Here is a 27,813-nt window from a genome sequence, read left to right as displayed (position 1 = left end):
GAGGGTGGGGCCCGAAGGGTAGAGGCTGGGCCCTCCAGACGCCCAAGTGGACAGCAGCGCCCACCACCCCGGGGGCTGGAGCAGCCTGGCCCTGTCAGGAGGACCCCTCCGGCGAGGGCGCACCCACCCGCACACGGCGGCCCGACGCCTTGCTGGAGACCATTTGGGCTGAGCGGCTTGGCCCGCAGAGCACACCCAGGGAGCTCAGCCTTGCCGGCCCAGTGCTTTTCCGCCGGAGTCCTGGATCCTACACTTGGTGGGGGGCACATGTCCTCCTTCCCCGGGACAGTCCATCCCAGTCAGCCCCTCACCCTCCTCTCTCTGCGGTTCCCCTGCCCACCCCCCTTTCTGAGAGCGAAGGTCCAGGCGGGGAGGATCACGGGGGAGACTGAGCCCACAGGCCCACCTCCTCATCCCGGGCCGGCCCACCCCACCCCCCAGCGCAGCGGCACACAGGCTGTCCCTGGACTGGGAGGAGACCCCCGCCAGGACCCCGTGCTTGGAAGCGAGGGCACCTTGAAGCAGGCTGAGACCCGCCGGAGACAGGGGGGCGGCAGAGGTGGGGGCCGGGGCGGAGCGTGGGGGAGCGGAGGAGGCGGCGCTAACCACGAGATTGGTGAGGTGCAGACCCATGCTGGGGCCACGGAAGCCTTTCCGGAGGGAGGCAAGAGTGGGCGCCCCAATTTCGCTTAAGCTTTGGAGACAGAGCCAGCAGCTACCAGAAGGATAAAGGGGACCACACACAGGTCCTCCTCAGGGCTGGGCCTGCACAGCTGCTGCGCGGGAAAAGCCAATTCTTGCCAAACCAGAAAAATCAGGACGTTTCCAAATGAAGCCCCTCGCAGACGGCCGCGTGGGGAGCTGGCCTCTCGCGCGGCTTTGGCTTTGGTTGTTTTGTAACATCCCAGATCACGGGGGGAGTGTCGGAAGGACCCAGCTCTTTCTGGCTGAGACTGCAAGAGCCCACCCCCGTTTCTCCCAGTGACCCCACACCTGCCTGACACTCGGCTGCCCTGGCCCACGCGGCCAGGCTTTCTGAGAGGCCTGCATGGGGCCAGCCCCGGGGGTCACACCTTCGCTTGGGTCGGTGGGGCAGGAAGCTGGGCTGGGGCATCTTAGGAGAGAGCCAGGGGGCCAGCAGCCCCCGGTCAGGGAGACCGAGTCAGAATAAATCCGCGACCTCCTCGACAGAGCCTGCTTCCTTCCCAGAGGAACCAGAGGAGCTTCACTCCAGCAGCTGCAGCCAAGGGCTCCCAGCACAAGCCCCGTTAGCTGGGGGCCAGCCTCGGCACCACCTCGGCACTGGTGTTCCAAGGCCAAGACTCCCAAAACCTCCCCTCAGCCTAGCCCAGGAAGCAGTCCCAGACTCCTACAAAGGCTGCCATTAAAGCTATCTTCCATCTCAGCAGGCAGACAGGACGTATCAATTCAGTCTCTGTGAGCCGAAGTTTCTACTGCTACAGCTAGGTTTCTAGATCTCTCCTCGCTTCTGTCCCGTGGGGATAAAAAGACAGACTGTACTTGCCCCATCTGCCTGCAGAGTGAGCCCTGCGCCCCCTCCTGGACCTGGTCTCTCTCCTGTCGAGAGCTCTTAATCCCTGCCTTGCCTCCACAAAGGGCACCTCCCTGGAGGGCACAAGGCCAAGGGCGTGTCTCCAGTGCTGACGGCCTGAAGGTCAGGAGGGATGGGGTGTTCTGGATCTTAGATGGAGACTGGCTCAGAGAGAGGCCAGGCTGCCTGGGGGCTTCAGAGGGAGGCCCTCCCACTGCCAGGCTCTGCCCTTCCTTCAGGAGCCCCTGCCCCCCGACGGCCTCCTCCAGGTTCCGCTCCCCTCCCCACAGCGGTGGCCGGGGGGCACTGGGAGCAGACCCGGCCCTCTGTCTCTTTTGGAGGACAGCAGAGGGACGGACAGCAGCCTCAGCTGCTGGGTGCGAGGCGGAAGGGTGCCTGCCGCCGCTCTTCCCAACGCCCCGAGGCCCCTGCATGGGGGTGGGGGCTCCCCCCGGGGTTCCGGAGGCCGCTCTGCAGAGACGGGGCCCCTGCGTGGAGCCTGTGCCCCGGGGCATCCTGCCTCCTCTGTCACTGGGCCCCCACCCTCCCGGGCTGGGCCTCCCCAGGACAGCCAGGGGCGCCCTCGTGGCCTCGCCCGCTCCCCGGGGGAGGCCAGCCCCTGCCTGCCCCGGCGCCGGGGTGGCGCCCTGAGGCGGCCCACCGTGCCCACAGCAGTTCTCCTGTGCAAAAGAGCTGGTTCCTTCCCAGCATGCCGTCCTCAACCTCACCAACCTTCCTACTAAACTGAACAGGGGGGGCCGGTCGTAAAACGGGTCCCGGCCGTCGCACAGCACGTGCTCCGGAAAGACGTCGTCCTGCAGGTCCTCCTCCTCCTCCTCCTCCTCCTCCTCCTCCTCCTCCTCCCCCACGCTCTGCTCCTCGGCAGGCTCGGTGGCGTCGGAGTCGGGGCTCGAGAAGGTGGGGGAGGGGGTGAGAGCAGCCATGCGCTCGCTCATGCATGTGTTGAGAAGAGGGTAGCTGTTGCAGCCAGAGACGACTGAACTGGGGTTAGTGCGACAAGACAGAGAGAAGTTAACACCGGCTCCTCGGGGGTGCGGGGCGGGGCGGGCGGGCGGCTGCGTGTGGCCCGGCCAACGCACAGACCACCGAGGGCGCCGCCTCCAAAGACGAGGTGGCCCAGGGTGCGCTGTCCCCAGGCGTGGACACACACGCACAGCCCCCCGTGGGGATGGTGTGCAGCCCCGGAAGGTCCCGGCAGGTCCCGGCAGGTGTGGTCCTGGCTGGGTGTGGCCAAGGTCGTGGCCGCGTCGAAGCCTCAGAAACCATGCCCCGTGGGGGCAGGGGCTGGGTGCAGCCCCCAGCCCAGGAGGCAGGGAACAACAGGCTGGACTCTGGGCTCTGGGAGCACTCACGCCCCACCGGTGACCCAGAAGGTTGACCAAGCCCCATTCTCACCCGTGGACAGGTGTTGCCTGAGGGCTACGGCCCCGAAGCGGGGGTGGGTGGCAATGTGGAGACCCCCTCCCCATCAGGGCCCGCTGGTGTGTGGAGAGGAGGATGGGGTCGGGGGGAACTCAGACCAGGGAGCACTAGGGCAGGGGATTCAGCGTGGAGGAGGGCCAGCACCCGCCTCGTGTCGGGGCCAGGGCCCAGGCCCTCACCACCCACCAGTTTCCCAGCCTCTCAGCCCGGCCGGAGGTAGACACCCACCTGCCCACCAGCCGGAACCAGGGGAAGCGGTCGTAGAAGGGGTCTCCCCCAGTCACCACGTTGTCACAGTCCTCGATGACGCTGGAGGGCACCTCGGCCGCCCGGTCATACATCTCCCGCATCAGGTCCAGCCGCTGCCTGCGGGGCAGAGGTCAGCGTGGGCCCGGGCCGACCGTCCTGCTCAGGGTTGCCCTCGGCTCAAGAGGGTTTGCCAGACAGACCCTCCTCGGTCCTCGGAATCGGCTGACCATGAGCAAGTGGCTTGAGATTCAACACGCGTTCACCACACACCTCTCTTAACCCCAGTGACAGCCGCAGGGCGTCAGCAGAGGCCAGGGCTGGGACCAGCCAGGGCGGGGGCACCCGGACTCGGGCATGGAGCCCCGGGAGCTGGTGAGTGAAGGGCAAGTTGTGACACGACACGAGGAACAAGGCATTTCCCAAGTCATCCCCCTGGAAAAGCAGCCGGCTGCGGGAGAGACACCTGTGAGGCATGTTTCCCTCGGGGGCCCAGGTGCAACAGGAAGGGCCTGGGGGCACATTCATCCCCAGGAGCGGCTGCAGCTCGGAGGACAGGGGCAGGTGCGCCTGTAAGCATAGACGGTTGGCGCGCAAGTGCCGGTGGGCCCGTGTTTGAGGGTGAGCGGGACCACGTGTGTAAGTGTGCATGGCTGCACGTGGGAGTGCATCTGTGTTCTTCATTTTCTGTGTCTCGTGGTGTTCTGACATCTCTGGGGCCTCACTGCCTGAGGACACCCTTCCCCCACAGTGAAGACCCCCCCCACCTTACCTGGCCCAAGCCCACTCAACCCGCCAGTTCCCCTGCCCTAATCTCCAGGTGCAGGGCCAGGCCACCAGGCAGCCCTGCCCCAAGCCTCCAGCACTGTTCTAACCGACCGGTCCGCACCGTTCACCTTGTCCAGCTGTGCCCACGAGCGCCTCGAGGAGGCCGTAGTGAGACCCCCCCCCCTTCATCCCCGACAGCCCTGTGCCTCCCCTGCATGCGGGTGCTCCTCCTTCCAGGGGAAGCTGAGCAATAGGAAACTTTTTTCTCGGGGCAAAGCCCTGCCCAGTCACCTTCACCCAGGAAGAGTCAGGTGCACGTGGCAGGGCGGGCGCGTGGGGCCCTGGAGGCAGATGGGAGGGCAGACTGGCCGTCCTCCGGGGACCCGCCCTGCTCTCCACCACCCCCAGGCTTTGCCCGAGGCGGAGGAGCCCCTGCCTTCCTACCCCCAGCCCCTCGCCACCCCTTCCTCCAGCTTCAGCCTGGCTTTGGCAGAGCAGAACACAGATCCTTTAATAAGCCTGGATCCTGCGTACTTTCTTCCAATTTAAAAAGACCCTGAAACAGGAAAACGAGCCGCCAGACATCCGCGTTCACTCCGCTTCCCGCACACCTGAGTTTCTCCAGCGTCCAGTAGTGGGTGGCCCCGTTCTTCTGGTCCTGGACCTCCACCGCCACGATGGTACGCGGGAAGGGGCGAGTCTCTCGGTCTTTGGCGGCCTCCGGGGGCAGCAGGTCAGGTGGCAGCGGGGAGTAGAGTGTGTCCGTGAGGAGGACAAACTGGAACTGGACCTGTGCGCGGTGAAGACGGCACCTGTCAGCCCCTGGAGGTGGAGCCCAGCCCCAGAATAGCCTCCTCCCCGCGGCTGGAGAGGAAGCTCCACTTCCCCCGCGCTCCAGCCTGCCCACGCACTCCCCTTGGTCAGTGCTGGCCTCCTTTGAGCCACCCGCCTTTCTAGGGGTACAAGTCAGGGGCCTCCCGCCCCCTGGCAGGGAGGCAGAGCCGCTCAGCTGGGAGTCCAACGGGGCCGCAAAGGCGCCATCGAGGTGCAGACGGCATGGTGGGGGCGTGGCGTAGCAGGGCGCGGGGCGTGGTGTGGAAGGGGCGTGGCATGGCGGGGCGTGGCAAGGTGTGGCGTGGTGTGGTATGGCAGGGCTTGCTATGGGCTGTGGTGTGGTGTGGCATGAGCGTGCTGTGCGTGACAGGGGTGTAGCGTGGGCATGGCATCAGCGTGGTAGCATGGGCGCGCTGGGGGCGTGATATGGGGGTGGTGTTGCAGGGAGTGGCATCAATGTGGCTGCATGGGCGTGGCGTAGTGTGGCATGGCGGGGGGCGTGGCATGGCGTTGCGGGGGCGTTGCGGGGGCGTGACATAGCTTTGCGGGGGCGTGGCATGGCGGGGCTGGCCCACCTTCTTCTTGAGCTCCACGCTGATGGCGTTGGCCTCCTTGAGGAATATGGCGTTGCCCCACAGCAGGTCCCGCAGCGATGTGAACTGGTACCACTTCCACTTTCGGAAGGCCCACAGTGCCAGCTCGCATTCCCGCTCGGTCCACTGGACTGTGCGGAGAGGCGGGCCTCGTCGATGGGGGGCGGGGGTCTTTGGCCCCCCAGGGTCGAACCAACTGTCTGGGGCGTTCGGGAAGGGACCGGGCAGGGAGACTGCCTCAGGGAGCGGCCCTTGGGCCCCAGAGGGACCGCCGCGCCCCCGCCGTGAGCGCGAGGGCCTGAGGGTTAGGCCGGAGCTCAGCAAGGACTGGGGGCAGCAGTGGGGCGTGGGCAGGAGGACGGGCTGCGGCCTGGTACCCCGCCCTCCACCCAGACAGACGAGTCCAGACAAGGGCGTCCAAGCCACATCCGCGCAAGGGGCCAACCAGCTGACCCAAGGCCGAGCTGGATGTGAACCCTGCCTGCGAGAAGTCCTCCGCCCGGCAGCTGCGGTCAGCGGCGGGCTGCCCAAGCAAACGCTCCCAAACGGAGCAGAGACCTTGTCCCGGGAGGAGCACTAGCACCCCTCGGGCAAGACAGGCCGGGTGGACGCAAGGTGCCCGCACGGGACCCTGCCCCGTCCTCCTCGTGCTCCAGGCTGCCTCCCCCAGAACTGCACGTGTGTGTGTGTGTGTACGGGCACAGGTGCCTTCCTGCTGCAGCACAGCCTCCCAAATCCTGCCTGCAGATCGGGGTCCCCCGGACAAAGATGTGGACCAGCCGACCCGCAGGGAGTGGCCCCAGGCCCCTCTCCTCAGGGAGACCCCTCCCCAGCCCCAGGCCGGCCCCGCCCGCCCCTGCGCTGGACACGACCCCTCACCTTCGTCCTCCGGCTCCTCCTCCTCCTCGTTCACCTCGGGGTAGTACCTGGAGTCCATCTGCTTCTGCAGGGCCTCCAGCTTGCTCTCGTAGTCCTGGGCACAGAAGCGCGCCTGTGGCTCCACGCGGAGACCAGCCCCCTGCGGCCCTCCCCGCCGGACGTGGCCCCCCAGCGCCAGCTCCAGCGGCTGCACGGAGGGCTGGGGGAGCAGGGACCGCGGATGGGGGCGCCTCACCAGCCGCTGCTGCTCCAGCAGGTAGGTGGCCTCCTCGCGCTCCCGGCGATACTGGTCCTCCAGCTCCTGGAGCCTGTAAGAGCACCGGGTGAGTGCAGGCGGCGGCACAGGCGGCGGGCCGGGAGGGGCAGCCTCGCCCACCTCTGCTCCATCTCTAGCTTCATGTCGATGCCCTGCTTCTCCAGCAGCTCGCGCTGCGCGAAGGCCCAGTCCACGGGCTCGGCCGGCGTCTCCGCGCAGGGCGTGCGCTCGCGCTCCTGCCGCGCCTGCTCGGGGTGGTTGAACCGGAACACGTGGCTCTTGCCCATGATGATGCGGTTTCCTGGGGGACAGGGGCGGGGCCGAGGCCCGAGCTGAAGAGCCTTTGGTTGGGGGCCCTTGGAGGAGGGGAGGGGAAAGGGGAGCGATTCCCCCGAGGTCCCAGCATCACCCTCCCCAGGGGGCCCCCAGTTGTCCGGAGCCAGCCCACTGCCTCCTCTGCCCAGCGTCCCCCTCACCAGCCCCCCGCGGGGTGGCCTTCTCCCGCACCAGGACCTGAAGGAGCCTCCTCAGGCTCCCTGAGCCTCCCCTGGGCCCCGCCCTTCCCAGCAGCAGTGATGTTTGAGAACAGTCGTGGAGCATCTCCACCATCCCATCCTCTCCACAACCCCGGACGTGCCACTCCCAGGCCAGCCTGGCCTCCTGCCCCGTGCCCTGGGCCCAGCACCCCCTATCTGAGGGCTAGGCTTGGCCCCTCTGCTGGGCACTTCCCTTCCCGGCTGTCCCCTGGATGGCAGCAGAGCAGGGGCCGGCATGTTTCCAGAGCCAGGCTCCACCCTGTCGGCAGGACCCTCCCAGGCACACAAGTGCCCGCAGGGCAGTGCCAGCTGTCCCGGGACTGTCCTGCCTGGAGACAGGGATCTCTATAAACCTCCTAGTTTCCCTCTGACTTTCTCCAGGAATCACAGCTCTACTCTGGGGCCGCAAACTCAGCTCAGTCCCACTCCCCATAAGAGGCCCCAGCTTGCAGGCGGCTTCTCCTCCAGCCCCCGAGATCCACTTCCCTCCCAGCCCAGGCCCTGCCCTGAGCCAGCGGGCACTGATCCTGAAGTAACATGGGAGACAGAAACTGCTCTCTGGACCTGCCCTTGCCTGGCTCAACCAAGCGGGGATGCCGGCCACGGGCGACCCCACGAGGCCCCTGGGTCCAGGATGCCTGGTGTGTCCCCCTCAAGGCATGCCAGGACCACAAAGGCAGGGAGGGCCGTTTGGAGCAGCCAGAGAGGTCTGGATGTCAGGCTGGGGGTGTCCCCTCTGTAACCCCAGCTGGGGCAGAGGGAGAGTCCCTTCGTTCCTAGCAGAGTCACCAGACATGATGACACGACGGGCTGTCTCACGTGTCAGCTCTGCCGGGGAGCCGAGCCGGGGAGAGTGCCCTCGTTCTCAGCAAAGTCACCCGGACAGTGACACAACAGTCCAGCTAATTCGTGAGCTCGGCCAGGGAGCCGAGCCGGGGAGAGTGCCCTCGTTCTCAGCAAAGTCACCCGGACACAGTGACACAACAGTCCATCTAACATGTCAGCTCTGCCGGGGAGCAGAGCCGGGGAGAGTGCCCTCGTTCTCAGCAAAGTCACCCGGACAGTGACACAACAGTCCAGCTAACGCGTGAGCTCGGCCGGGGAGCCGAGCCAGGGAGAGTGCCCTCGTTCTCAGCAAAGTCACCCGGACACAGTGACACAACAGTTCCTCTAACGTGTGAGCTCTGCCGGGGAGCAGAGCCGGGGAGAGTGCCCTCGTTCTCTGCAAAGTCACCCGGACACAGTGACACCACAGTCCATCTAACGCATGAGCTCGGCCGGGGAGCGGAGCCAGGGAGAGTCTCTTCATTCTTAGCAAAGTCACCCGGACACAGTGACACCACAGTCCATCTAACATGTCAGCTCGGCTGGGGTCCTGAGCCAGGGAAAGTCTCTTCGTTCTTAGCAAGGTCACCCAGACACAGTGACACGACGGTCTGTCCGTGTGTCAGCTCAGCCGGGGAGTGGAGCCCAGCAGTGCGCTCGGGCATGGATGTAGGCGCTGCTGGGTTGGGGGCACATCTGTAGCTGGGGTGGCACCTCCAAGCGCGTGACCTCAGGACAGGAGACCACCCACAGGACGTGACAGGCCTTGCCCCTTGGGAAAAGGCCTTAAGAGCTAAACAGAGACATTCCTGAGGAGAAAGTTCCACCCGCGGATTGCAGACCTGTCTGTCCAGCCCCCACCACCTCCTGAGCCAATTCCATGGAATAAATCCCTCGGTAGATGGACAGACAGATACAGCAGTACATACACATGTGTGCCTGCGTGTGTGCATACATCTTCCTCCTGCGTGTTTACACGCACGTGTGTGTACATACATCTTCCTCCTGCGTGTTTACACGTGTGTGTGCATACATCTTCCTCCTGCGTTTACATGCGTGTGTGCATACATCTTCCTCCTGCATGTTTACACATGTGTGTGCATACATCTTCCTCCTGTGTGTTTACACGTGTGTGTGTACATACACCTTCCTCCTGCGTGTTTACATGTGTGTGTGCATACATTTTCCTCCTGCGTGTTTACACGTGTGTGTGCATACATCTTCCTCCTGCGTGTTTACACGTGTGTGTGCATACATCTTCCTCCTGCGTGTTTACATGCGTGTGTGTGTGCATACATCTTCCTCCTGCGTGTTTACACGTGTGTGCATACATCTTCCTCCTGCGTGTTTACACGTGTGTGTGCATACATCTTCCTCCTGCGTGTTTACACGTGTGTACATACATCTTCCTCCTGCGTGTTTTATAACACCAGGGCACGAGGCCCAGCCAGGGGGCCGGGGTGCAGGGGTTTTGCAGCCTACACCCCGGTGGCTACTCTACCAAGGCCCCCCTCCATCCGGCCGGGGCTCTGGGACAGGGCCCCTCATGGAGTTCCACCTTCCACCTCAGCGCTGCCGCCAACAGCCTTCGCCCCACCACCTCCGACCCTACGGTGCAGCCGGGGCGCCTGCGAGCTGGCCAGGTGCCTGCAGCCCCACAGCCTGGGAGCAGGGGGACACAGGCGTGGGGAGTCGGGCGACCGCGCCCCCGCTGTACCTGACCGCAGGACGCTGGGCTCCGTGACTTTCTTGCCGTTGACATAGGTGTCCGCCCCTTCACAGGGCTCTAGGGTCACCACAGCTGCAGGACAGGTAAGGGACAGAGAGGAGGACCGTGAGGGGCTGACACCCTGGCTGTCTCCCTGAGTCCAGCAAGCTTTCAGCGTGGGGTGGGGTCTTGACCCTCCTGGGCACCTGGCACCCAACTGTGGCCCCCTGCAGGCGCCTCCTTCCTGCGGCACCTCGATTTGGCCTCAAAGAAGCTGGAGGGGCATCTCAGCCCCTCACAGGCAAAGGAGGTGATACATGGCAGGGAGGCTCTTGTGCCCCAAGTCAGAGCCAGGGAGGCCGTGCCAGGCACCCACCCTGCCCTACGGGGTCTCCAAGAGGGATGGTCCTGGAGTCCCAGAACCCCTCCTGGCTTTGTGTCCACCCCCCGAGGGCAGGGAGGGAGAGGTCTGGGGACAGAATTCTGGGAGAACACAGAGAAGTCAGTGGTCTGCAGCCCTGAGGCTGGCCAGACACCCACGAGGGAGCGTGCACTGAGCTTGGGGGCCGTGGCTGCTGTGACAGCAGGTACCTCCCTGAAAAGGAAGCCTGGCAGCGGTGACAGAGACCCAAGGGCAGGCCGGCCAGGCAGACGGGCAGATGGCCACTCCCAGCCCGTGGGAAGCTGTGGCCTGAGAACAGTTGTCCCCTTGATCTGGGCTCACTGCCCTGCCACCCATGAACGCCCCGACTGGCCCCCAATCTGAGGAGGGAGCCCGGGTCCCCAGCCCAACTGTCCAAGCGCCTTTCGAACCGGGGTGATTCCTGGCACGACTAGGAAGCTGGAGGGGGAGGCGGTACCTTCGCTTCCCCCGCGGGAATCGCTCCGGAAGACACAGTGCTCCTCCTTGATGAAGTGCCCGCTCAGAACAATGTCCTGCCGCTTCTCCGCGTCCTCCCGGCCCACCCTGCGTGCAGCGGGCTGTCAGCACCACAGGCCCTGTGCACCATGACGCTGCCCACCGGCCCACACCACCCCCACAGCCTCCTGGACACCCAGCCCTTACAGGAAACGGCTGGAGAGCACACGAGTAGGGGCTCAGGAGACACCCCCAACACGGCCTGGCCGCGGGGAGCCACACAGCCCAGAGGGGCCCACAGCATCACCACCAGCGCACCGCCAGGCTCAGCGCCCCTCCCCGTGCCCCGCCGACCCCCACCTGGTGATCCCATCCTTGATATAGTAGAGCAGGCACTCGGACATGAGGGGGTCCTCGTTCAGGTTGACCAGATGTGGCGTCTGGGGAGACAGGGGGTCACCTTTCTTGGGGAGGGCAGGAGCCTGACCCTGGCCACCCACTGCCCTCTCTCCCTGGGACCACCAGCCCTAGGCCCGGCCTCACGGGGACACAGTATCCTCCAGCCTGGCCGAGAGGACCGGAGGAGACTCTGATGGGGACCCCAGAGCCTTGGGGGCAGCACTTGGGGCCGCTGGACCTCTGGAGGGGCTGGGAGTCCAGCTCTGAGCACTGGAGGCACACGGGGCTTGGATGTGCAGGGCAAGCCTGGGCTCCATGGGGACTGGGCCTGGTCCTCCACTAAAACAGGATCTGAGGTCCCCCTCCCAACCCAGGGGCTGAGGCCCCAGGGGGACCCAGGAGCCAGGAAGGGGGCGAGGGTGCCAGGCAGTGGGCTCGGGCCCTGGAGGCCGAGGAGCAGAGAGGCTGCGAGCCAGCTGGGTCGGATGCTCCCTGCCTGTCCTCAGCAAGGGTCTAGCAGAGCGCGAGTCACGGCCAAGGGGAGCGCGTCCCCTGCGGCCCTGTCTAAGCACTGCCTACCCCGTGCCCAGAGCAGCCGTGGCAGGCTCTGCCCCTCCTCCTCTGCTCTCCCTCGGGGTCTCTGGGCCCCAACACTTCCCGACCTCCACCCCATCCCAGCAAGGACTCTGCAGCATGGCAAGGCTGGACAGCTTCCTGCTTCCCACCTGGCTCCTTGGGGCCAGCTGTCCACACCCTCACTACAGACCCCTGGGGCCCCCCAGTGATTCAGCTCAGGGTCAGGGCGACCTGGTCATCAGACACAGGACAGACCATCTCCAGCCACCCTGTTCCCGGGAGGGTGTCCTGCGTGTCTCCAGAGGAGACGTCTCGGGGGCCTCCAGGGCCAGCCGCCTCCTGGGCAGTGTCCAGGCCTGGGCCACCAGCAAATCCTTCTGCCAACAACGAAGCCAAGAGACTGCACAACTGGTGCCCCGAGGGCATGTGTGCCCCAGCACTGCACACTCCCCAGGGCAGCCCAGGGACGGGGCACCCCCCGTGGACGGGGCATACCCCAGGGATGGGGCAATCCCCCAGGGACGGGGAATCCCCCAGGGACAGGAAGTCCTCCCATGGCCAGGGCACCCCTCCCCAGGGACGGGGAATCCCCCAGGGACAGGAAGTCCTCCCATGGCCAGGGCACCCCTCCCCAGGGACGGGGAATCCCCCAGGGACAGGGCATCCCCCCAGGGCCGCGGCATCCCACAGGGATGGGGCATCCCCCCAGGGACGGGGTGTCCCCTCATGGACGGGGCGTCCTCCCAGGGATGGGGAATCCCCCAGGGACTGGGCGTCCCCCCAGGGACAGGGCGTCCCCCCAGGGACGGGGCATCGCCCCAGGGACGGGCACCCCCCAGGGACGGGGCACCCCTCCCAGGGACAGGGCATCCTCCCATGGCCAGGGCACCCCTCCCCAGGGACGGGGCATCGCCCCAGGGCTGCGGCATCCCACAGGGACGGGGCATCCCCCCAGGGAGAGGGCACCCCTCCCATCGACAGGGCGCCCCGCCACAGGCAATGAATCCCAAACAAAACTAAAAACCTATCTGGACAGATATGAAGCACCCCAGGGCGCCACTGGCCCCCGCCCAGGGCCGCAGGCACCCTCCCTCCTGCCTCTGGGCCTCCCCACGTGCTGCTCCCCGGCTAGCGGGCAGTGCAGACACAGCCTGGGGGCCCAGCCCCGTCCCCAGGGAGCAGCCACCCTGAGGGATGGGCCTTCACACGGGCACCCGTTCTCCTCTTCCAGTGGGGCCCAGCGGCACAGCACTGGCTTCACGCGCCGCCAGCTCCAAGACAAGCAAACACAGGAGCCCTTTTGTGAGATAAAAAGTCAGCCAGGTGCTCCCTCGCTAGAGAAGTGGCAGGGCCAGGGCCTGAGCGGACTGCCACTGCCTCCAGGAAGGCTTCGGGGCTTGAAGCGCGGTTCCTAAGGGCTCTAAGGGTCTAGCTATCTTTGGCAGGGGAGGGTGGGTCTGTGTGCTGGAACCACAGAGACTTTTCCCAGTGCTCGTGCGCTGCCCCACCTGAGCTACGGAACAGGGGATGGGGCTTGGTTCCATGTGAGGTCCTGGGCCACGGGCAAGCCGGGCTAGGTGCAGAAGAGGAGTCCCTGCTGGGACGGCCAGGCTTATTTCGGCTAACCTCCAAGCGGACAGCTGGCTCCTGGCCCATGTCCCCCAGCCCTGCCCTGCAGGCTCCTGAGGGGGTGCTGGCTCCCCCTGTTTCAGGAACCCGGTCTTAACCTAAGGGGCCCAGCCGACCCCTCAGGCAGCTAAGTGACCTCCCTGACGTCCTTCGGCCAAAGAGACCTCCCATGGTGAGCAGCGGGAGGCGAGGGGCCGCACAGGGAAGGAATGGCTGTGCGTGAGCGTGGCCGGGGCCCCGGAGCCCGCTGCCCTGCCCCCAGGAGCGGACAGCTGCCGAGGGCTGCGGGTCCCCTTTCCGTCCGTGCCGGGGCAGCCCAGAGAATGGGCCGGCTCCTACCTTTTTGGGAGAGAACACCCCCAGCGTGCCGCCGTCCTCCCGCATAGCCACGCCCATCTCGGCCAGCAGCGCTTCCCTGCGGGCAGAGAGGGCTCAGCACCCACACAGGCTTTTGTCCGGGCTGCGGGTTCAGGTGCCCCATGGAGGGACGGCTCCCCTGAGTGGGGGTCAGGCCAGTGGGGCCACTGTGACAGGCATGGGACCCCTGACTGCAAGACCGCAGAGCTGGGCACAGAGTCCCAGCCCCCACCTCCCACCTCTTCATTGGGGGGCCAATCCCAGCCCCCCAGCTCCCACCGCTCCATCAGGTGGCCTGGTCCCAGCCCCCCACCTCCCACCTCTCCATCAGGTGGCCTGGTCCCAGCCCCACCTCCCACCTCTCCATCAGGTGGCCTGGCCCCCAGCCCCCCACCTCCCACCTCTCCATCAGATGGCCTGGTCCCAGCCCCCCACCTCCCACCTCTCCATCAGGTGGCCTGGTCCCAGCCCCCCACCTCCCACCTCTCCATCAGGTGGCCTGGTCCCAGCCCGCAGCACCCACCGCTCCATCAGATGGCCTGGTCCCAGCCCCAGCTCCCACCTCTCCATCAGGTGGCCTGGTCCCAGCCCCACCTCCCACCTCTCCATCAGGTGGCCTGGTCCCAGCCCCACCTCCCACCTCTCCATCACATGGCCTGGTCCCAGCCCCCCACCTCCTACCTCTCCATCAGGTGGCCTGGTCCCAGCCCCAGCTCCCACCTCTCCATCAGGTGGCCTGGCCCCCAGCCCCCCACCTCCCACCTCTCCATCAGATGGCCTGGTCCCAGCCCGCAGCACCCACCGCTCCATCAGATGGCCTGGTCCCAGCCCCCCAGCTCCCATCTCTCCATCACATGACCTGGCCACCAGCCCCCCAGCTCCCACCTCTCCATCAGGTGGCCTGGTCCCAGCCCCCCAGCTCCCACCTCTCCATCAGGTGGCCTGGTCCAGCCCCACCTCCCACCTCTCCATCAGGTGGCCTGGTCCCAGCCCGCAGCACCCACCTCTGCATCAGATGGCCTGGTCCCAGCCCGCAGCTCCCACCTCTCCATCACATGGCCTGGTCCCAGCCCCCCAGCTCCCACCTCTCCATCAGGTGGCCTGGTCCCAGCCCCAGCTCCCACCTCTCCATCACATGGCCTGGCCTCCAGCCCCCCAGCTCCCACCTCTCCATCACATGGCCTGGTCCCAGCCCCCCAGCTCCCACCTCTCCATCAGGTGGCCTGGTCCCAGCCCCACCTCCCACCTCTCCATCAGGTGGCCTGGTCCCAGCCCCCCAGCTCCCACCTCTCCATCAGGTGGCCTGGTCCCAGCCCCACCTCCCACCTCTCCATCAGGTGGCCTGGTCCCAGCCCCCCACCTCCCACCTCTCCATCAGGTGGCCTGGTCCCAGCCCCCCAGCTCCCACCTCTCCATCAGGTGGCCTGGTCCCAGCCCCACCTCCCACCTCTCCATCACATGGCCTGGCCCCCAGCCCCCCAGCTCCCACCTCTCCATCACATGGCCTGGCCTCCAGCCCCCCAGCTCCCACCTCTCCATCACATGGCCTGGCCTCCAGCCCCCCAGCTCCCACCTCTCCATCACATGGCCTGGCCTCCAGCCCCCCAGCTCCCACCTCTCCATCACATGGCCTGGTCCCAGCCCCACCACCCACCTCTCCATCCGGATGGCTTCCGTCCGCCGCAGCTTCTCCTCCCAGGTCTCGTTGAGCTCAGCGATGATCTTTTCTGTCTCCTGGGAAGGGAGACAGAAAAGAGTGAGGTCAGGGTGGGGGCAGGCAGCGCACAGAGGCTTGGGTGCCAGGCAAAGGGGAGATGAGTAGCCAGGGCCCGACACCCCAATTCTGGTCCGTCTAGGCAGCACGAAGCCTGAAAGATCAAGGTGAAGGACTGAGGGTCAGCGTGTGCAAAGGAGGCGCGTCTGTCCTGTGGACAGAGAACAGCAGGGAGGCTGACTACACCTGGAAGAGAAACACGCGCACGTCGAGACGCTGAGTCGCTGGTTCCGGGGCTCAGGTGTCCCCTGACCGCAGAGAGATGGATGACGCATCCCATTTCCGCGCCGTCTCCCCTCTCCCTTCCCGTCCCCCAGCCACGGTGGGACCCCCACGTCCTTGGTGGAATCCCACACCACAGGTGGAACCCAACACTCTGCTGGTCCCCCAGCACAAGGGGGCCTACGGCCCAGGGTGACCGCACGCCCCCTCGTCAGCCTGGGTCTGGCTCCTGCACCTCTGTCCCCTGAGTCCCTTCAGTCCCCATGGTCTGGGCTCACCGTCCACTGCTCACAGCTGGCACCAAGTACCCATCTGCTGAAGGAAGCCAGTAACCAGAACCCTACAAGCAGCTCACCTATGGCCAGCCGGGGGGTGGGTGGCCATGCCAGGGCGGGCGCGAGCATGGAGCCCCAGGAGGGGGCGCAGAGGCCCTGGGACGTGCGCCCGCCCTGGCCAGCAGACAGGCCCCGCGATCCTGGACAGGGAGCGCTGGGTCCCTGTGCGGGCACCAGCGGGTCTGAGGCCAGGATACAGCCACGCCTCCTGGCACTGCTCACGCTGGCTCTGACCCTCTGCCTGCGACTGTCCGAGAGGAGGGGTCTTGGGGCCCCATGCCCACTGCCCGAGCCCGGCCCTGCCTCACCTTCAGCCTTTCGATGGCCTCCTCACTGCCCGGGGCAAACAAGATGCGCTCGTGCAGGCTGGACACGGAGGCGGCGCGGCTGGACAGGGCCGAGAGTGAGGACGAGGGGCTCATGCCCACCAGGGCGTTGGTCACTGTGGAGAGATTGTCAGGGGCTGGGTTCAGCTCCACCCCGCCACGGTTACGGTTATTGTTCTCAAGGTCGGACACGTCTATGGGAGGAAGGGGGGCAGACAGACAGGAGGAGAGAAAAGAAAGACCAAGTTGGGAAAAAGCAGGAGAAGGGTGGGAGGAAGGCAGCACACGAGGACCAGGGGCTGGGCGCCCAGGCGAGCGCATGCGAGGCCACCCCCGCCGCCCCCCGCCCCCCAGTGCCTCTGCTCCCCTACCCACTCAACTAGGCCCCTGCCCTCCCGCCCACCGCCCCCTGCTGTCCCCACCCGGCGGCACCCTGAACCCAGGCCCTGATGCTCATCCGCACCTGCTCCACCACCCCACGCGCCCACTGCGACCCCGAGCTGCGGGGGCCAGGCTGCACTGTCAACCCCACTGAGCGCCCTGGCAGAAAGTGAGCTGTGGGACCTCCAAGGAGGGGTCCTGCTCCTCCACTTCACACACTGCTCTGAGACCCCCGCGGCTGGGAGGCGGGGGCTATGACACCCCCTGGGGCGGGAGGTGCCTGGGCCCCTCCCGGCAGAAGCAGACACACAGCAGAGCAGCGGCAAACGTAGGGCAGCACGGGGTGCCGGGGGAGCCAAGGGCAGCCTGCGGCTCTTGGGTGGGGAGGGGGCACCCAGCTGCTCTCCTGCCCAGGGCCAGTGGGGCATGCAGGCCAGAGGGGCCTGGCAGCAGACTCCTGGCATTTCCAAGGGAGGGGGCTTGGGCTGGGTGAGGTCAAGGGAGGCCGGGACAGAGCCAGCCACCGAGCTGTCCTGGCCTCTGTGCTGATGTTCAGCGTTTCCCAGGCCTCTAGAAACACGGGGGTCAGAGCCTGACCTCAGCCATGCTCAGCCTCAAGAGGCCTTGGCTGCCCCGGGCCTCCCCGTTGCCTTAGTTGCCCAGCAGACATGGGGGTGACCCAGGAGCACAGCCCACAGGGCAGGTGAGCAAGAGGACACTGGTCCTCCAGCCCCAAGGAGGGGAAGGCTGCAGAGGGTGCGGCCAGCCCGTGCTGCCCTATGCCTGCGGGCCGGCGGAAGCGGGGTGCACAGAGGGCAGGGGATACACACATCTGGGTCCTCCGGGCACAGTGCTGGCTGCGGGGCAGGCGTGGGAGAGACAGAAACAGAAGACCAGGTTTGCCTCCAGAGGGCGCGTCCCAGGCCGGGCCTCAGGCAGGGCGATGGTCCTTGGCGGGAGCGGGGCGGCCCGGCGCCTCCTGCTCACGCCGCTTCCAGGAAAGCCATTGCTGGCTTGCTCGGTCCAGCCGCAAACCCAAACACACAGCCCGCCAGGTCCCTCCAGGACACTGGCCCCCCCCACCCAGAGGCTACTCAGCCCTAGAACCCGCAGCAGAGCCTGGGCCTTGGGCCAGAAGGGCTGCTGTCGGTGGGTGGTGGTCCTACGAAGGAGCCGGGGCCACAGCCCCACTGCCCCACTGCCCTGCAGGGACAGGCGGGCACAGACACTCACTGTCGGTGATGTCGCCCAGACCCTGGGCGTAGAGCAGGTCCCGCAGCCGCGTCACCTCGTCCTTCAGCTCTCGGATCAGCTTGTTGTTGGGGTCCTCGTTGATGACGGCGTTGCAGCGGATCTGCTTGGCCCGGTCAGCGTACCTGGGAGGCAAGGGGCACTGGGGGCTGTGTGCCTGGAGGCCGAGGGCACCTGGAGCCCCGCCTGCACCCACCTGCAGGGGCACCAACCTACAGGGGCTCAGCACTTGGGGAAACCAAGGCCCCAGGATGCACAGAGCAGTCTAACCTGCACCCCAGCCCTACGTATTCCCGGCCAGGAGGCGAGAATGCCCAGCCAGGCCACTGAGCAGCACCCTGGCCAGCGGGACCTGCAGACATGCCTCTCCCTGGGGGCTCATTAAAGACCCCCGGTGGCTCCATGGCCTGCAGGTTGGGGAGAACCACTCAGCCAGAGCACTGCGCTCCTGGCTTCGTTTTGGGGGCCCGGGGCCACTCGAGCCCACAAGCGATGGGTCACACAAAGAGGCCCATGAGGTCCTGGGGGCCCTGACGGCCACTGGAAGCCTCGAGGGGCCCAGCGGAGCCGGCCCCCTGTGGAGGCGCCTGGAGGGTCCGCTCCTGCCCACCCCCAGCCCTCTCGGGACACACCTCAGGGTGCTCAGCGTCTCGTCATAGTTGATGTCCGCGGGGCTCAGCGCCGCTACCATCGCGGTCCTGGAGTTCCCGCCTATGGGAAGAGACCCGGTGGTCCCCGCCAAGGGTCAGCGCCACCCACCCGTCCCATCTCCCACCCTCCTGGTGCCCCCCACAACGGGCCACTGGGAGGGAGCAGACAGCAGGGGGCCGGCCTCCCTCCCAAGCCAGGCACCTGGCTTCCTTGTCTTCTACATAAAAAAACGTTTTTCTCACATTTAGGGTCATGTTACAACAAGCAGCCACCCCATCCGTATGATAAAGAGGCACGTTGCGGGGGTTTCACGGCATTTACTAGTGGATAAGGACTGTTTCTGTCCAATAGAGATTTCACTTTGGTCCCTGTCATCTGGGATGTTTCCCATCAGACTCCTGGCCTGGGCCTCCGAGATGCGCCGTGAGGACACGCAGAGCGTGAGGAAACCGCCCTGACTGCGTTCGCCTCTGGGCAGTGGGTCCTGTCGGGCCAGGGCTGGGCGGCCCCAGGACTGGTCCTCGTCCTGCCCTTGCTGGGGCTCTGGACACACCGACCCCAGGGACCTGTGTCCTGGGGCTGCGTTCTCAGGACGCGGCCCCCCAGGGACTGCAGGCTGACAGTGTGAAGGGCCAGGGGTGCAGCGCCCACCCCGGGGCAGGGCCTGGGCGTGGCCCCGGGGGAGAGGCCGGGGGACAGGACACACTCCTGTGACTCTCACCCCCGTCTCCCACCTGCCCTCTGCCCCACCAGGAGGCCTGGCGCTGCGCCCGATGCGGCCCACACCAGAGACCAGCCAGGCTGCTTCTGGGGGTCAGGGTCACGGCTCTTGGTAGCCATGCAGCCAAGGAAGGCCCCAGAGCCCCAGCCATCCGCAACCACCTGGGACTCAGCTTACCCTTCTGGACATCAGTCCCTCCAGCCCCCACACCCTGCTGTAAGGATAGGCAGAGAGGACCCCAAGGCCATTTTGGGTGGAACACATGGGTGTTGGGGTGTCTCAGACTCCATCTCCCTCTCATTGGCTCAGAGCTCAGCTGGAGGGAAGGGCGGGGAAGCAAGGCAGCTCTGGACAGCCAGCAGGGCTCCCAGAGGTCACAGATGGCGGGAGGCAAGTCTCTGTGACGGTCAGGGCGCCACCGCCCCGAGCCTGGGGCACCGACAAGGGAGCTGCCGGTCTGCGGCCCCGAGGGCCACCTCCCCCCAGCCTGGTGGCGTAAACCCACCGCTGACCACTCCTCCTGGTGCCCCGGGAGGAGTCCCCGGTCTCGCCGCTCAGCCAGGGAAGGATGGGCGCCCTCCGAGACAGAGTGGGGGCGAAGGTGGCACCCCGCGGGTGTCAGATCCCAGGCCGGGTGAGTCCTCACCTAGGTTTTCCCGGAGGAGCCAGGTCAGCACCGAGTCTCTGTAGGGAATGAAGTCTGTCTTCTTCTTTTTCTTGTTCTATTGGGGACAGGCGTCCAAGGTCAGCCCCGAGCCCATCTGAGGTGGGGTCAGGCCAGCACACACGGGATGCGCGGGCTGGCTGCCCAGGCCAGCACACATGGGATGCGCGGGCTGGCTGCCCAAGGCACGCGGCTGGGCCTGCCCTCGTGGCCTCCCCCTGAGACCCTGGGCGCCCTCGCTGGGACTGGAACCGAGGACCTGCCAGCACGTTCCTCAGCCTCCCCCTTGTCTGTCCCAGGCCCCTTGGGAGCCACACAGACACGGCTGCTGCTCTTCAGGCCTGGGGAGAGCCTGCAGGACCGAGGGTCCCGGAAGGCCTGGCTGTGGGGCGGGGGCTACTGAGCGGGTCTGAGAGCGTCGGCCCAGGGAGGCCGTCCTTTGCAGGCTTGGTGGTGACAGCGTTGATGCCCATCTTGTGTTCCTATCACTCACTCCTCAGGGGGACCCTCCGCCGCCTCTGTCAGACTCGTCCCCACAGTCCATGCCCCCTGGTCACTGTCACCCCACGAGGGCGCCTAGCTGGCGGCTCCCTCACAGGCTCTTCCCTCTGCTCCGTCTGCGTGGCCCGAGCACCTCAGCCCTGGAACCTTCGCCCCCCTGACCCTCACTGTCCTGCCTGCCACCCGGCCACCCCCGCCAGCGCTCCCTCCATGGCAGCCCAGAGGTGCGTCCAGATCTGCCAGTCTTCACCAGCCCACAGCCAGCCGGTGGCTAACTCCCACCACGTCCCAGCCAGCTGCTTCCTGACGCCACTAGGGAGCAGGTCAGGCCGGGCCCTCGGGCCTCATTACCTGCGGGCACCCCCGCTCCTGCGTCCAGGGCTGACCCTCAACTGGCTCCTCAAAACCCTGTTGCTCAGCTCCCGGAAGTCACCACAGCGCCTGACAGTCCCGTCCTCGGTCCTGCACGCGGCTCCTCACACGGTTCCCCCCACCCCGCTCCTGAGCTACTCGCCAGCTCATCACGCGGCTCTCCAGCTTCTTACCTAAGCTCCGCACCTCTTCACAGTCTCTCGTGTTTCCCCAGCTTGTTACCACTTGTCACGGGGTCCCTCACGGCTCCTCACAGCCCGCACAGGTCACTCACACACGTCCACCCGTCTTCTCACGCATCCCCACACAACTCCTCACACGGTTCCTCTCTTAACTCACCACAAGCTGCGCGCACACGGCCCTCACTCCTCACAGCATCTCGCACACTCCTCTCACATCTCCTCAGCTCCCCAGAGCCCACACGATCCCTCACGATTTTGCACACAGTTCCCACACGCTCCTCACGCCTTCGTACACCGCCACCCTCGCCAGCCCTCGCGCTGCTCCCAACACCAAGCCACAGGGCTGCCAGCGGCCTGAGCCGCTCCCCGCTCTCCCAGCGCCTCGCGCCTCCTCACGTGTCTCTGCACAGAGCGGGTCCCATCTAGTCCCTCGCACGGGCGCTCCACGGTTCTCAGAGCCCCCCCCCAACAGTTCCCGCCGAGCCGCAGCTTCACACGCTTCCTCACACAGCTCCACACACCGTGCCGGGCTTCCAGCTCTGCACACAGTCCCCACAGCTTCCACACACACTTGCTCGGACTCCCCGAGTCCCTCCGTCTCCTCACAGGGTCACGTGTTTACGTCCCCCGACACGGTCCACACTCACCCACAGTGCTTCAGCAGTTGCACTTGCGTTGCCTCACACTTCCCCACGGGCCCTGGCAGCTGCCCAGAGCCTCTCTCGGTCCTCACAGCTGTTCACACTGTCCCGTTTCCCGCTCTCTCTCACCCCCTCAGGGCCCCTCGCAGCCCACTTCTGGGTCGCCTGCCACGGCACGCACCTCCTCTCACGGCTCCTCACACACATCCGCACGGCACCTACGCAGCTGGGCTTGTTCCTCTCAGATGCTCGTGTGGCCCCTCTCCTTCCTTCTCACAAGTCCTAAGCCCGTGCCCTCCCCTCACGCTAACCAAGCTCTTCCCGGCTCACGCCTCAGGCCTCAGGGCTGCACAGCTGCACGGTGGCACTGCCTGCCCGCTCGGCTCCTCCATGACCCGCAGGCCCCGGCCCTGGGGCTGCCTCTCCCGTGACGCCCCCCAGGCCACACCGACAAGAGGCTCCCACTCGAGTCACGCTCACAGCCCAGCCCTGTCCTTTACGAGGCTCACCCCTGCACTCGTCCCTGTTAGTTCACAGTGATCTCCGAGTCTCCTGCTGCCTCTCACCCACCCCGCAGCCTGCTCTCCACTCACGGGCCCGGCCCAGCTCCGAGCAGGACTGCTGTGGCCTGGGCTCCCACGGCCTCCCCCTTCCCCACCAAAGGCTGAGACCTTCCCCCAGGAGAGGGGAAGTACTGCTTACCTTGTTGGGCCCCGAATCCTGCAAAAGCAAAGACAGAGCCTGAGGACAGAGCTCTGGGCCTGGGGCGGAGGCCCCAGCTCTGCCCACACCCCCTGGCACCCCACTGCTGCCCGTCATGACCGCCGGCCCTTGCTCTGCCCTCAGCCCTCAGAGCAGGATGGAGCAGAATCTGCGTCCACACCCCCACACATCCTCCACCAGGCCGAGCCCTCACTCGAGGGTCTCCGCTCCTCCTGCTGCACAGCCTGGGGGGCACCCAGGGTCACAGCACCCAGAGCCCAGGGCCACCCTCAGGGCCTGTAAGAGAGATGACACGTCCCGGTCTCACAGGCTCCGGGGAATGACAGGGTCCCGGCTCCACCTCCAGCTGGGGACTCCGTCCCCACACTCTGCGGCTTTTCCGTGGGCCCAGCCCCACAGCACGGACAGGGCCGGGACAAGGGGCCACTCCCAGCGTCCCCCACCCCCACCCCATCCCCCGGGCAGCACCACCCGGGGCCCGCTTACCATCTCGGCCAGCGCAGAGATGACCTTGCCCAGGGTGGTCAGGGACTTGTTGATGTTGGCTCCCTCCTGCATGGGGATGATGCGGCCCGGTGTCGGGTGGGCCCTAGCTCCCATGGGACCCTGACCTGAGCTGAGCTGCCCTGATGGAGGCCCAGCACCCAGCCCCTCGGCCTGGGGGACCTGTGAACCCTCCCGCCCTCCCCATCCCACGATGGCAGGACCAAAGTGGGTGCAGGAAATCAACTCCCCTTCCCTCCACCCTTTGTGGCTGCCCCCACTGGGTGTCGGTCCATTTTCCTCTGAGCTGCTGTCTCCCCCTCCCCTCAGACCACCCGGGTGTCAGGCCCCGCTGGGCAGTCGGTGGTGGTAGGTGCAGACCCTCGTGGGGGCGGCCCTACCTTCAGGCGTGTGCCCTTGGCCCCCGTGGAGTCGGCCCGCTCACTCCCAGCCAGGTCCACCAGGCTGATCTTGCTCACCTGTAAGGACACGGGGTCACACGCAGGAGCTGCGATGCCCAATGGGGCCCGTCCCCCAGGGTGCAGCCTGCAGGGCCCACCCTCTCGGGCCAGTGTCGTCCACCGTCAGCTCCTCCTGCTTTGCCGTGCGAGCCCACCGCCTGGGGAGGCTGCGCCCCGCCCCCCGCCCCCAGCGCCCACCGCCCCCTGCGTGCTGGCTGCTCTTCACCCACACGCCACCGTCACTGCCACCCACTCTACAGGCCAGGCTCATTGTACGGTGGGATTTGAACCCAGCTCTGCAGCCCCTCCGCCACTGGTCAGCTGCCCTGTGGGGGCGCAGCTGCTCCAGCAATGGGTAGGGACCCCGGCCTGGGTGGGCCCAGCCTGGGTGGGCCGCCACATGCTCCTGGGGGAGACCCACGCCCTTTGGAGCCACAGAGGCTGCAGGCAGGACCCCCCAGTGCCCAGAGCCTGAGGGGCGGGAGCGGCAGGCAGCCCGTAGCCAGCCCAGCGCAGGCCCAGTCCTGCACTCCCGCTCTTCCAGGCCCCCGCAGGACGGCGCCAGGCCGAGGCGACCCCAGCATCATCAGGGACCTAGGGGCCCCTGTGCCGACTGTCCCGGGAACAGGGTCTGGATGGCAGGGTGGGCGTGGGGGCCATCAGAGAAAACAGGGCGCTCAGGGTCAGGGCCGCGATGGGCGCCTGCCCTACCGCCCCTTCCAGCACCAACAGTCTGCATGTCTGGCAGAGGCCCCAGGAGACGAGGCCCCTGTCCTGGCCCACTCACAAGGCCAGGGTGCGTGGGAGAGGCCTCGGGGGGGGGGGGGCGCGGCGGGCAGCTCAGCACAAGCTTTCCTTTGTGCTCACAGATGCCAGCGCCCACAGTCAGGGGGTGCCCCAGCCTGCACCACGGCCCACGGTCAGCCTGTGACGGGCACCCACTCAACCCAAGGCCCCCAACTCCACCCTGGGAGGGCCCCGAGGTGTCCCCGGGCAGCAGGGCTGCCCTGCGCTGCAGCCCAGGGGACACCCTTCCCAGGCCCCGTGGGCTCCACCATAACTGTCTGGCGGGAGGCTAATCTAAGGTCATGGCCCCTCAGTTGAGTCCCCCCACTCCCAGGTGGCACCCAAGGCTGAGATGAGGGGGCCTCTCAGGCCTGGCCGCCTCTCTTCAAGGCCCAAGCTGGGCCGTGGACGGTCAGCACCCCATGAAGGCGCCGCCTGCACCTTGCAGGCTGATACCCAGCTTGGCCTCCTCGCCCACCTGACCGGCCGCCCCACCCCGCCCCACCCTCACAGCCGGCTCACTTTCTCTGTGGTGATGTTGGTCTCCGCGTCATGGCGCTTCTGCGTGAAGATGATGTTGAACACGGCATGGGAGCGGCTGCTGGTCTCGTTCATGTTCGTGGCCGCCACCGTCCTGGGGAACAGAAGACACATACGGTCACTTGGTGCCCCACGGTCGGACGTGAGGGCTGCTGGAGGTGTCCTCAGCCTGCTTGCCGAGGACATGAGACGTCTGCCGGGGCCGTCTTGTCAGAGCTTGGGCAGAGCCCATGCCATCTGCCCACCTCGGCCACGGTAGCTCCTGCAGCCCCCAGCTCGAGCCTGGCACTCAGGATGCCATGACTGGGGGGTGGTCTCTTGGCTTCCAGGGGTTCAGCAGAGCCCAGCTATTGCTCACGCAACGCCTGGGACAGTGGTCTGTGGGCAGTGGCATGGAAAGGCCCCCAGGAAAGGAAAGAAGGGTCCACTGTCACACCCCACGCCAGTTGCTCCAGGAGAAGGCCTGAGGCTGCCTGACCAGAGGCTAGTGTTGGACCCAATGCCACCGACATGCAGAGCCCCTGGGGAAGTGCAGAGGCTGGGCTCACTGCTGGACAGCTCCCCGCACAGAGAGGTCCCTGCCAGGCCACGGCCGAGTGCTGGGTGTCGCCTGCAGACCCAGTCTTCCTCACCCTCCCGGGAGCCCCTGGGTGGCAGATGGGCGGCTGTTGCCATGCAACCCGGGCAGACCCTCCTGGGCTGGGAGGTCCAGGGCATGGCAGCCACGGAGACCAATAGCTTGTAGCTGGCAGTGCCTTGAGGCTGGCCCTCTCCACACACCCCGTGAAGGCAGAGCTGGGCCTCACAGCCTGGCCCCACCCAGGGCAGCCATCGCCAGACCCTCTAGGAGGAGCAAACCCCATGTAGGTGAAGGCGTCCCCAGCACTGGGCGAGCTGGAGGTCCCTTGCAGGCTGGCATGTGCCCAAATGGTCTTAGGTCCAACAGGGGCCCCGGACAACCCCCACGGGGACACCAACAGGCATCCCAAGGCCCAGTCTCCCTCAGAGAGACTCGAGGCTGCACTTGTGGTGGGGCGGGGAGGGAGGGTGGGCGCGCCACCCGCACACACCGGGCCTTGTTCCCTGAGTCCATGAGGTCTTGGATGTCATTGTAGGAGGTGACCGCCAGCTTGGACAGGTCCTCCACGTAGGGACCCAGCAGCGGGTGCTCCCGCACACGCAGGTTGCCCTTGTTCTTGGGGTTTAGGAGGTCACGGACACGCTCGCAGTAAATCTCCATGTAGCTGACCTGCAGGACAGAGTTGACATCAGGGACCCCCGAGGTGGGGGAGGCAGGATACAGCATGTACCCAAGTCACCTGCTGGGACAGGGCCCCTCCTGGAATGTGTAAGCAGAGGTATCAGGCCACCCCTACCTGCCTGGCCCTGCCCACCCACAGCCATGCTGCCGGCTGGCCCAAGGAGGCCACACTGGCACCACTTTGGCCACAGCCCAGCCCAAGCCATGAAGCTCCGACTAGCTGCTCATGAGCGCCGTGGAGATAACGCTGCCCCTTCCAGTGTCCAGCATGGGGCGGGCAGACTTGCGGCACGCGTGCAAGGATGGCAAGATGGGGCGCAGGCCAGTGGGGGGACTGGCTTTAGGTCAGAAAAGCCACGCTCCAAGTGACAGGCAGTGGGGAGCCCTACCTCCACAGAGTAGGACATGTTATCGTTGGTGGTGTCGTTGATGCGGGAGAAGAGGTCCTCACAGAGCTGCCGGGATAGAGGATGCAGTCAGACGTGAGGCTGGGCTGTCCCCAGGGCCCTGCTTCTCGAGGTGCTGGGCTCCTGCACCCCAGCAAGGATTCTGCTCCCCAAGTGCCTCCCACACACTCACGGTCCACATTAAAGGCACTGAGAAGGCCTGCAGCCAAGGAGTCACTGTCTTCTGATAACTCAGGGGACCCCCGGCTGACATCTCATCCTCTCCTGCTCCTCCCGCCATCCTCGCCTGCGTGGGGTCGAGGATCTACCATGCTGCAGACCGCCTGAAATTCTCCCCTCCCTGACGAGTCCAGTACTGACCAGGTCAGATTTGGAGACCAGCCTAGCGGGCACCTCCTGGCCTGAGCACCTCTCCCTGCCTGGACCACCAGCCCTCACAGCTCTCCCCAGGAAAAGCTGCCCCCACCAGCAGTTGTCCCAGCCTTCCTGTCATGGGTATCACCGCGGTGGGCGCTGGCCAGGGCTGGGCAGCTCCTGCAGCTCCACGTCCACAGACCTCGGTCTTCCACCTTCGCATGCTGCCTCCTGCCCAGGCCCTACCCTTCTCCTGGTTTACCTTCCTTCCGGGTCCCTGCTCTCCGGGGGAGCCTGTTCCGCCCTCCCCAGGCCTCACCCAGGCCCCGCCCTCCCCGGGCCTCGCCCCGCCCGAGGCCCCGCCCACCCAGCTTCTGACCACACCCCATCTGCACAGCTTTCTTTAGGCCCCTCCCCAGCCAGCTTCGGACCACACCCCCTCTGCGCAGCCCTCCGCAGGCCCCGCCCCAGGCCCCGCCCCAGGCCCCGCCCCAGGCCCCGCCCCAGGCCCCGCCCCGCCGCCGCGTGCCTGCGGGATGATGCCCTGCTGGTCCTTCTCCTGCTTGCCCATCATGGTGTAGGACTTGCCAGCCCCAGTCTGTCCGTAGGCGAAGATGCAGACGTTGTAGCCTTCGAAGGCGTGCTGTAGCATCTCCTCGCCGATGTCGCGGTACACCTGCTTCTGGGAGGCGTAGTTGATGTCTTCTGGCTGCAGGAGGAGACGGGAGCAGCTGCAGGAGGCCGGGGTGCCCAGCTCTCCACCCGCCAGGGTCACTGAGCGCCCATATCGCCCCAGAGGCCTCCGGGGCCAAGGCCAGTGCGGCGGGGAGGACACCTGCCCGCCCACCCCCTCACAGGACACCTGGAGAGGGGAAATAGTCTGGGAGGGGGGCGGCTTCCGGAGGGAGCGGTAGGAAGGGCCATCAGGCTAGGGCCGGACAGAGTGGAAGAGCATCTCAGCAGAGGGAACAGCGTGTGGAAAGGCTGGGAAGTGGGGGTACATGACGTGGTGCTTGAAACCAAGCTTGGTGTGGCGGCCGTGGAGTGGCAAGATGGGGCTGGAGAGGCGGCAGGGTAGGAGCTCATGGGCCGCGCTATCGCCCTTGGACACTGTTCTGAAGACAGTGGTCTCTTTAGGCAGGACTGGGGGTTACCCTGACTGTGGGAGAGGAGGGGCTGGAAGGTGAAATGGGGAGCCCTGGGACCAGGCTCTCAGAGATGTGACCCAAGGCGGGCCTGGGCCCAGGGTCAGAGGGCCTGGATGCCTTCTAGGATGCAGGAGGCTGGGGGAGGCAGGACTGGACAGGATGGAGGAGG

The 27,813-nt window shown here is 66.4% G+C and overlaps 1 protein-coding gene across 20 annotated transcripts in view; it reads right to left on the bottom strand.

The window, feature by feature from the left end:
• The window catches only part of KIF1A (kinesin family member 1A), an 89,907-nt gene that overhangs the window by 34,530 nt on the left and 27,564 nt on the right, over positions 1 to 27,813 (bottom strand). For 4 of the 20 annotated variants that reach the window (XM_027966922.2, XM_027966924.2, XM_027966927.2 and 1 more), the window contains exons 4-27: positions 27,026 to 27,205; positions 26,125 to 26,190; positions 25,545 to 25,723; positions 24,457 to 24,568; positions 23,089 to 23,166; positions 22,691 to 22,756; positions 22,184 to 22,201; positions 19,768 to 19,843; positions 18,382 to 18,460; positions 17,732 to 17,874; positions 17,329 to 17,355; positions 16,100 to 16,311; positions 15,115 to 15,194; positions 13,443 to 13,518; positions 10,860 to 10,939; positions 10,501 to 10,607; positions 9,650 to 9,733; positions 6,692 to 6,872; positions 6,551 to 6,623; positions 6,316 to 6,409; positions 5,419 to 5,567; positions 4,621 to 4,799; positions 3,224 to 3,361; positions 2,285 to 2,554 (exon numbers count right to left, since the gene is read on the bottom strand). In XM_027966922.2, coding sequence (XP_027822723.2) covers positions 2,285 to 2,554; positions 3,224 to 3,361; positions 4,621 to 4,799; positions 5,419 to 5,567; positions 6,316 to 6,409; positions 6,551 to 6,623; positions 6,692 to 6,872; positions 9,650 to 9,733; positions 10,501 to 10,607; positions 10,860 to 10,939; positions 13,443 to 13,518; positions 15,115 to 15,194; positions 16,100 to 16,311; positions 17,329 to 17,355; positions 17,732 to 17,874; positions 18,382 to 18,460; positions 19,768 to 19,843; positions 22,184 to 22,201; positions 22,691 to 22,756; positions 23,089 to 23,166; positions 24,457 to 24,568; positions 25,545 to 25,723; positions 26,125 to 26,190; positions 27,026 to 27,205 — 2,747 coding nt within the window. The remainder of the gene's footprint in view (positions 1 to 2,284; positions 2,555 to 3,223; positions 3,362 to 4,620; positions 4,800 to 5,418; positions 5,568 to 6,315; positions 6,410 to 6,550; positions 6,624 to 6,691; positions 6,873 to 9,649; positions 9,734 to 10,500; positions 10,608 to 10,859; positions 10,940 to 13,442; positions 13,519 to 15,114; positions 15,195 to 16,099; positions 16,312 to 17,328; positions 17,356 to 17,731; positions 17,875 to 18,381; positions 18,461 to 19,767; positions 19,844 to 22,183; positions 22,202 to 22,690; positions 22,757 to 23,088; positions 23,167 to 24,456; positions 24,569 to 25,544; positions 25,724 to 26,124; positions 26,191 to 27,025; positions 27,206 to 27,813) is intronic. The other 16 variants (XM_027966952.2, XM_042239594.1, XM_027966959.2 and 13 more) reach the window with 7 other exon arrangements.

The sequence above is a fragment of the Ovis aries genome, chromosome 1 (assembly GCF_016772045.2).
Source record: "Ovis aries strain OAR_USU_Benz2616 breed Rambouillet chromosome 1, ARS-UI_Ramb_v3.0, whole genome shotgun sequence".
NCBI lineage: Eukaryota > Metazoa > Chordata > Mammalia > Artiodactyla > Bovidae > Ovis > Ovis aries.
Note: the sequence above shows the minus strand (reverse complement) of the source record. Positions and strands in the feature narration are given on the sequence as shown.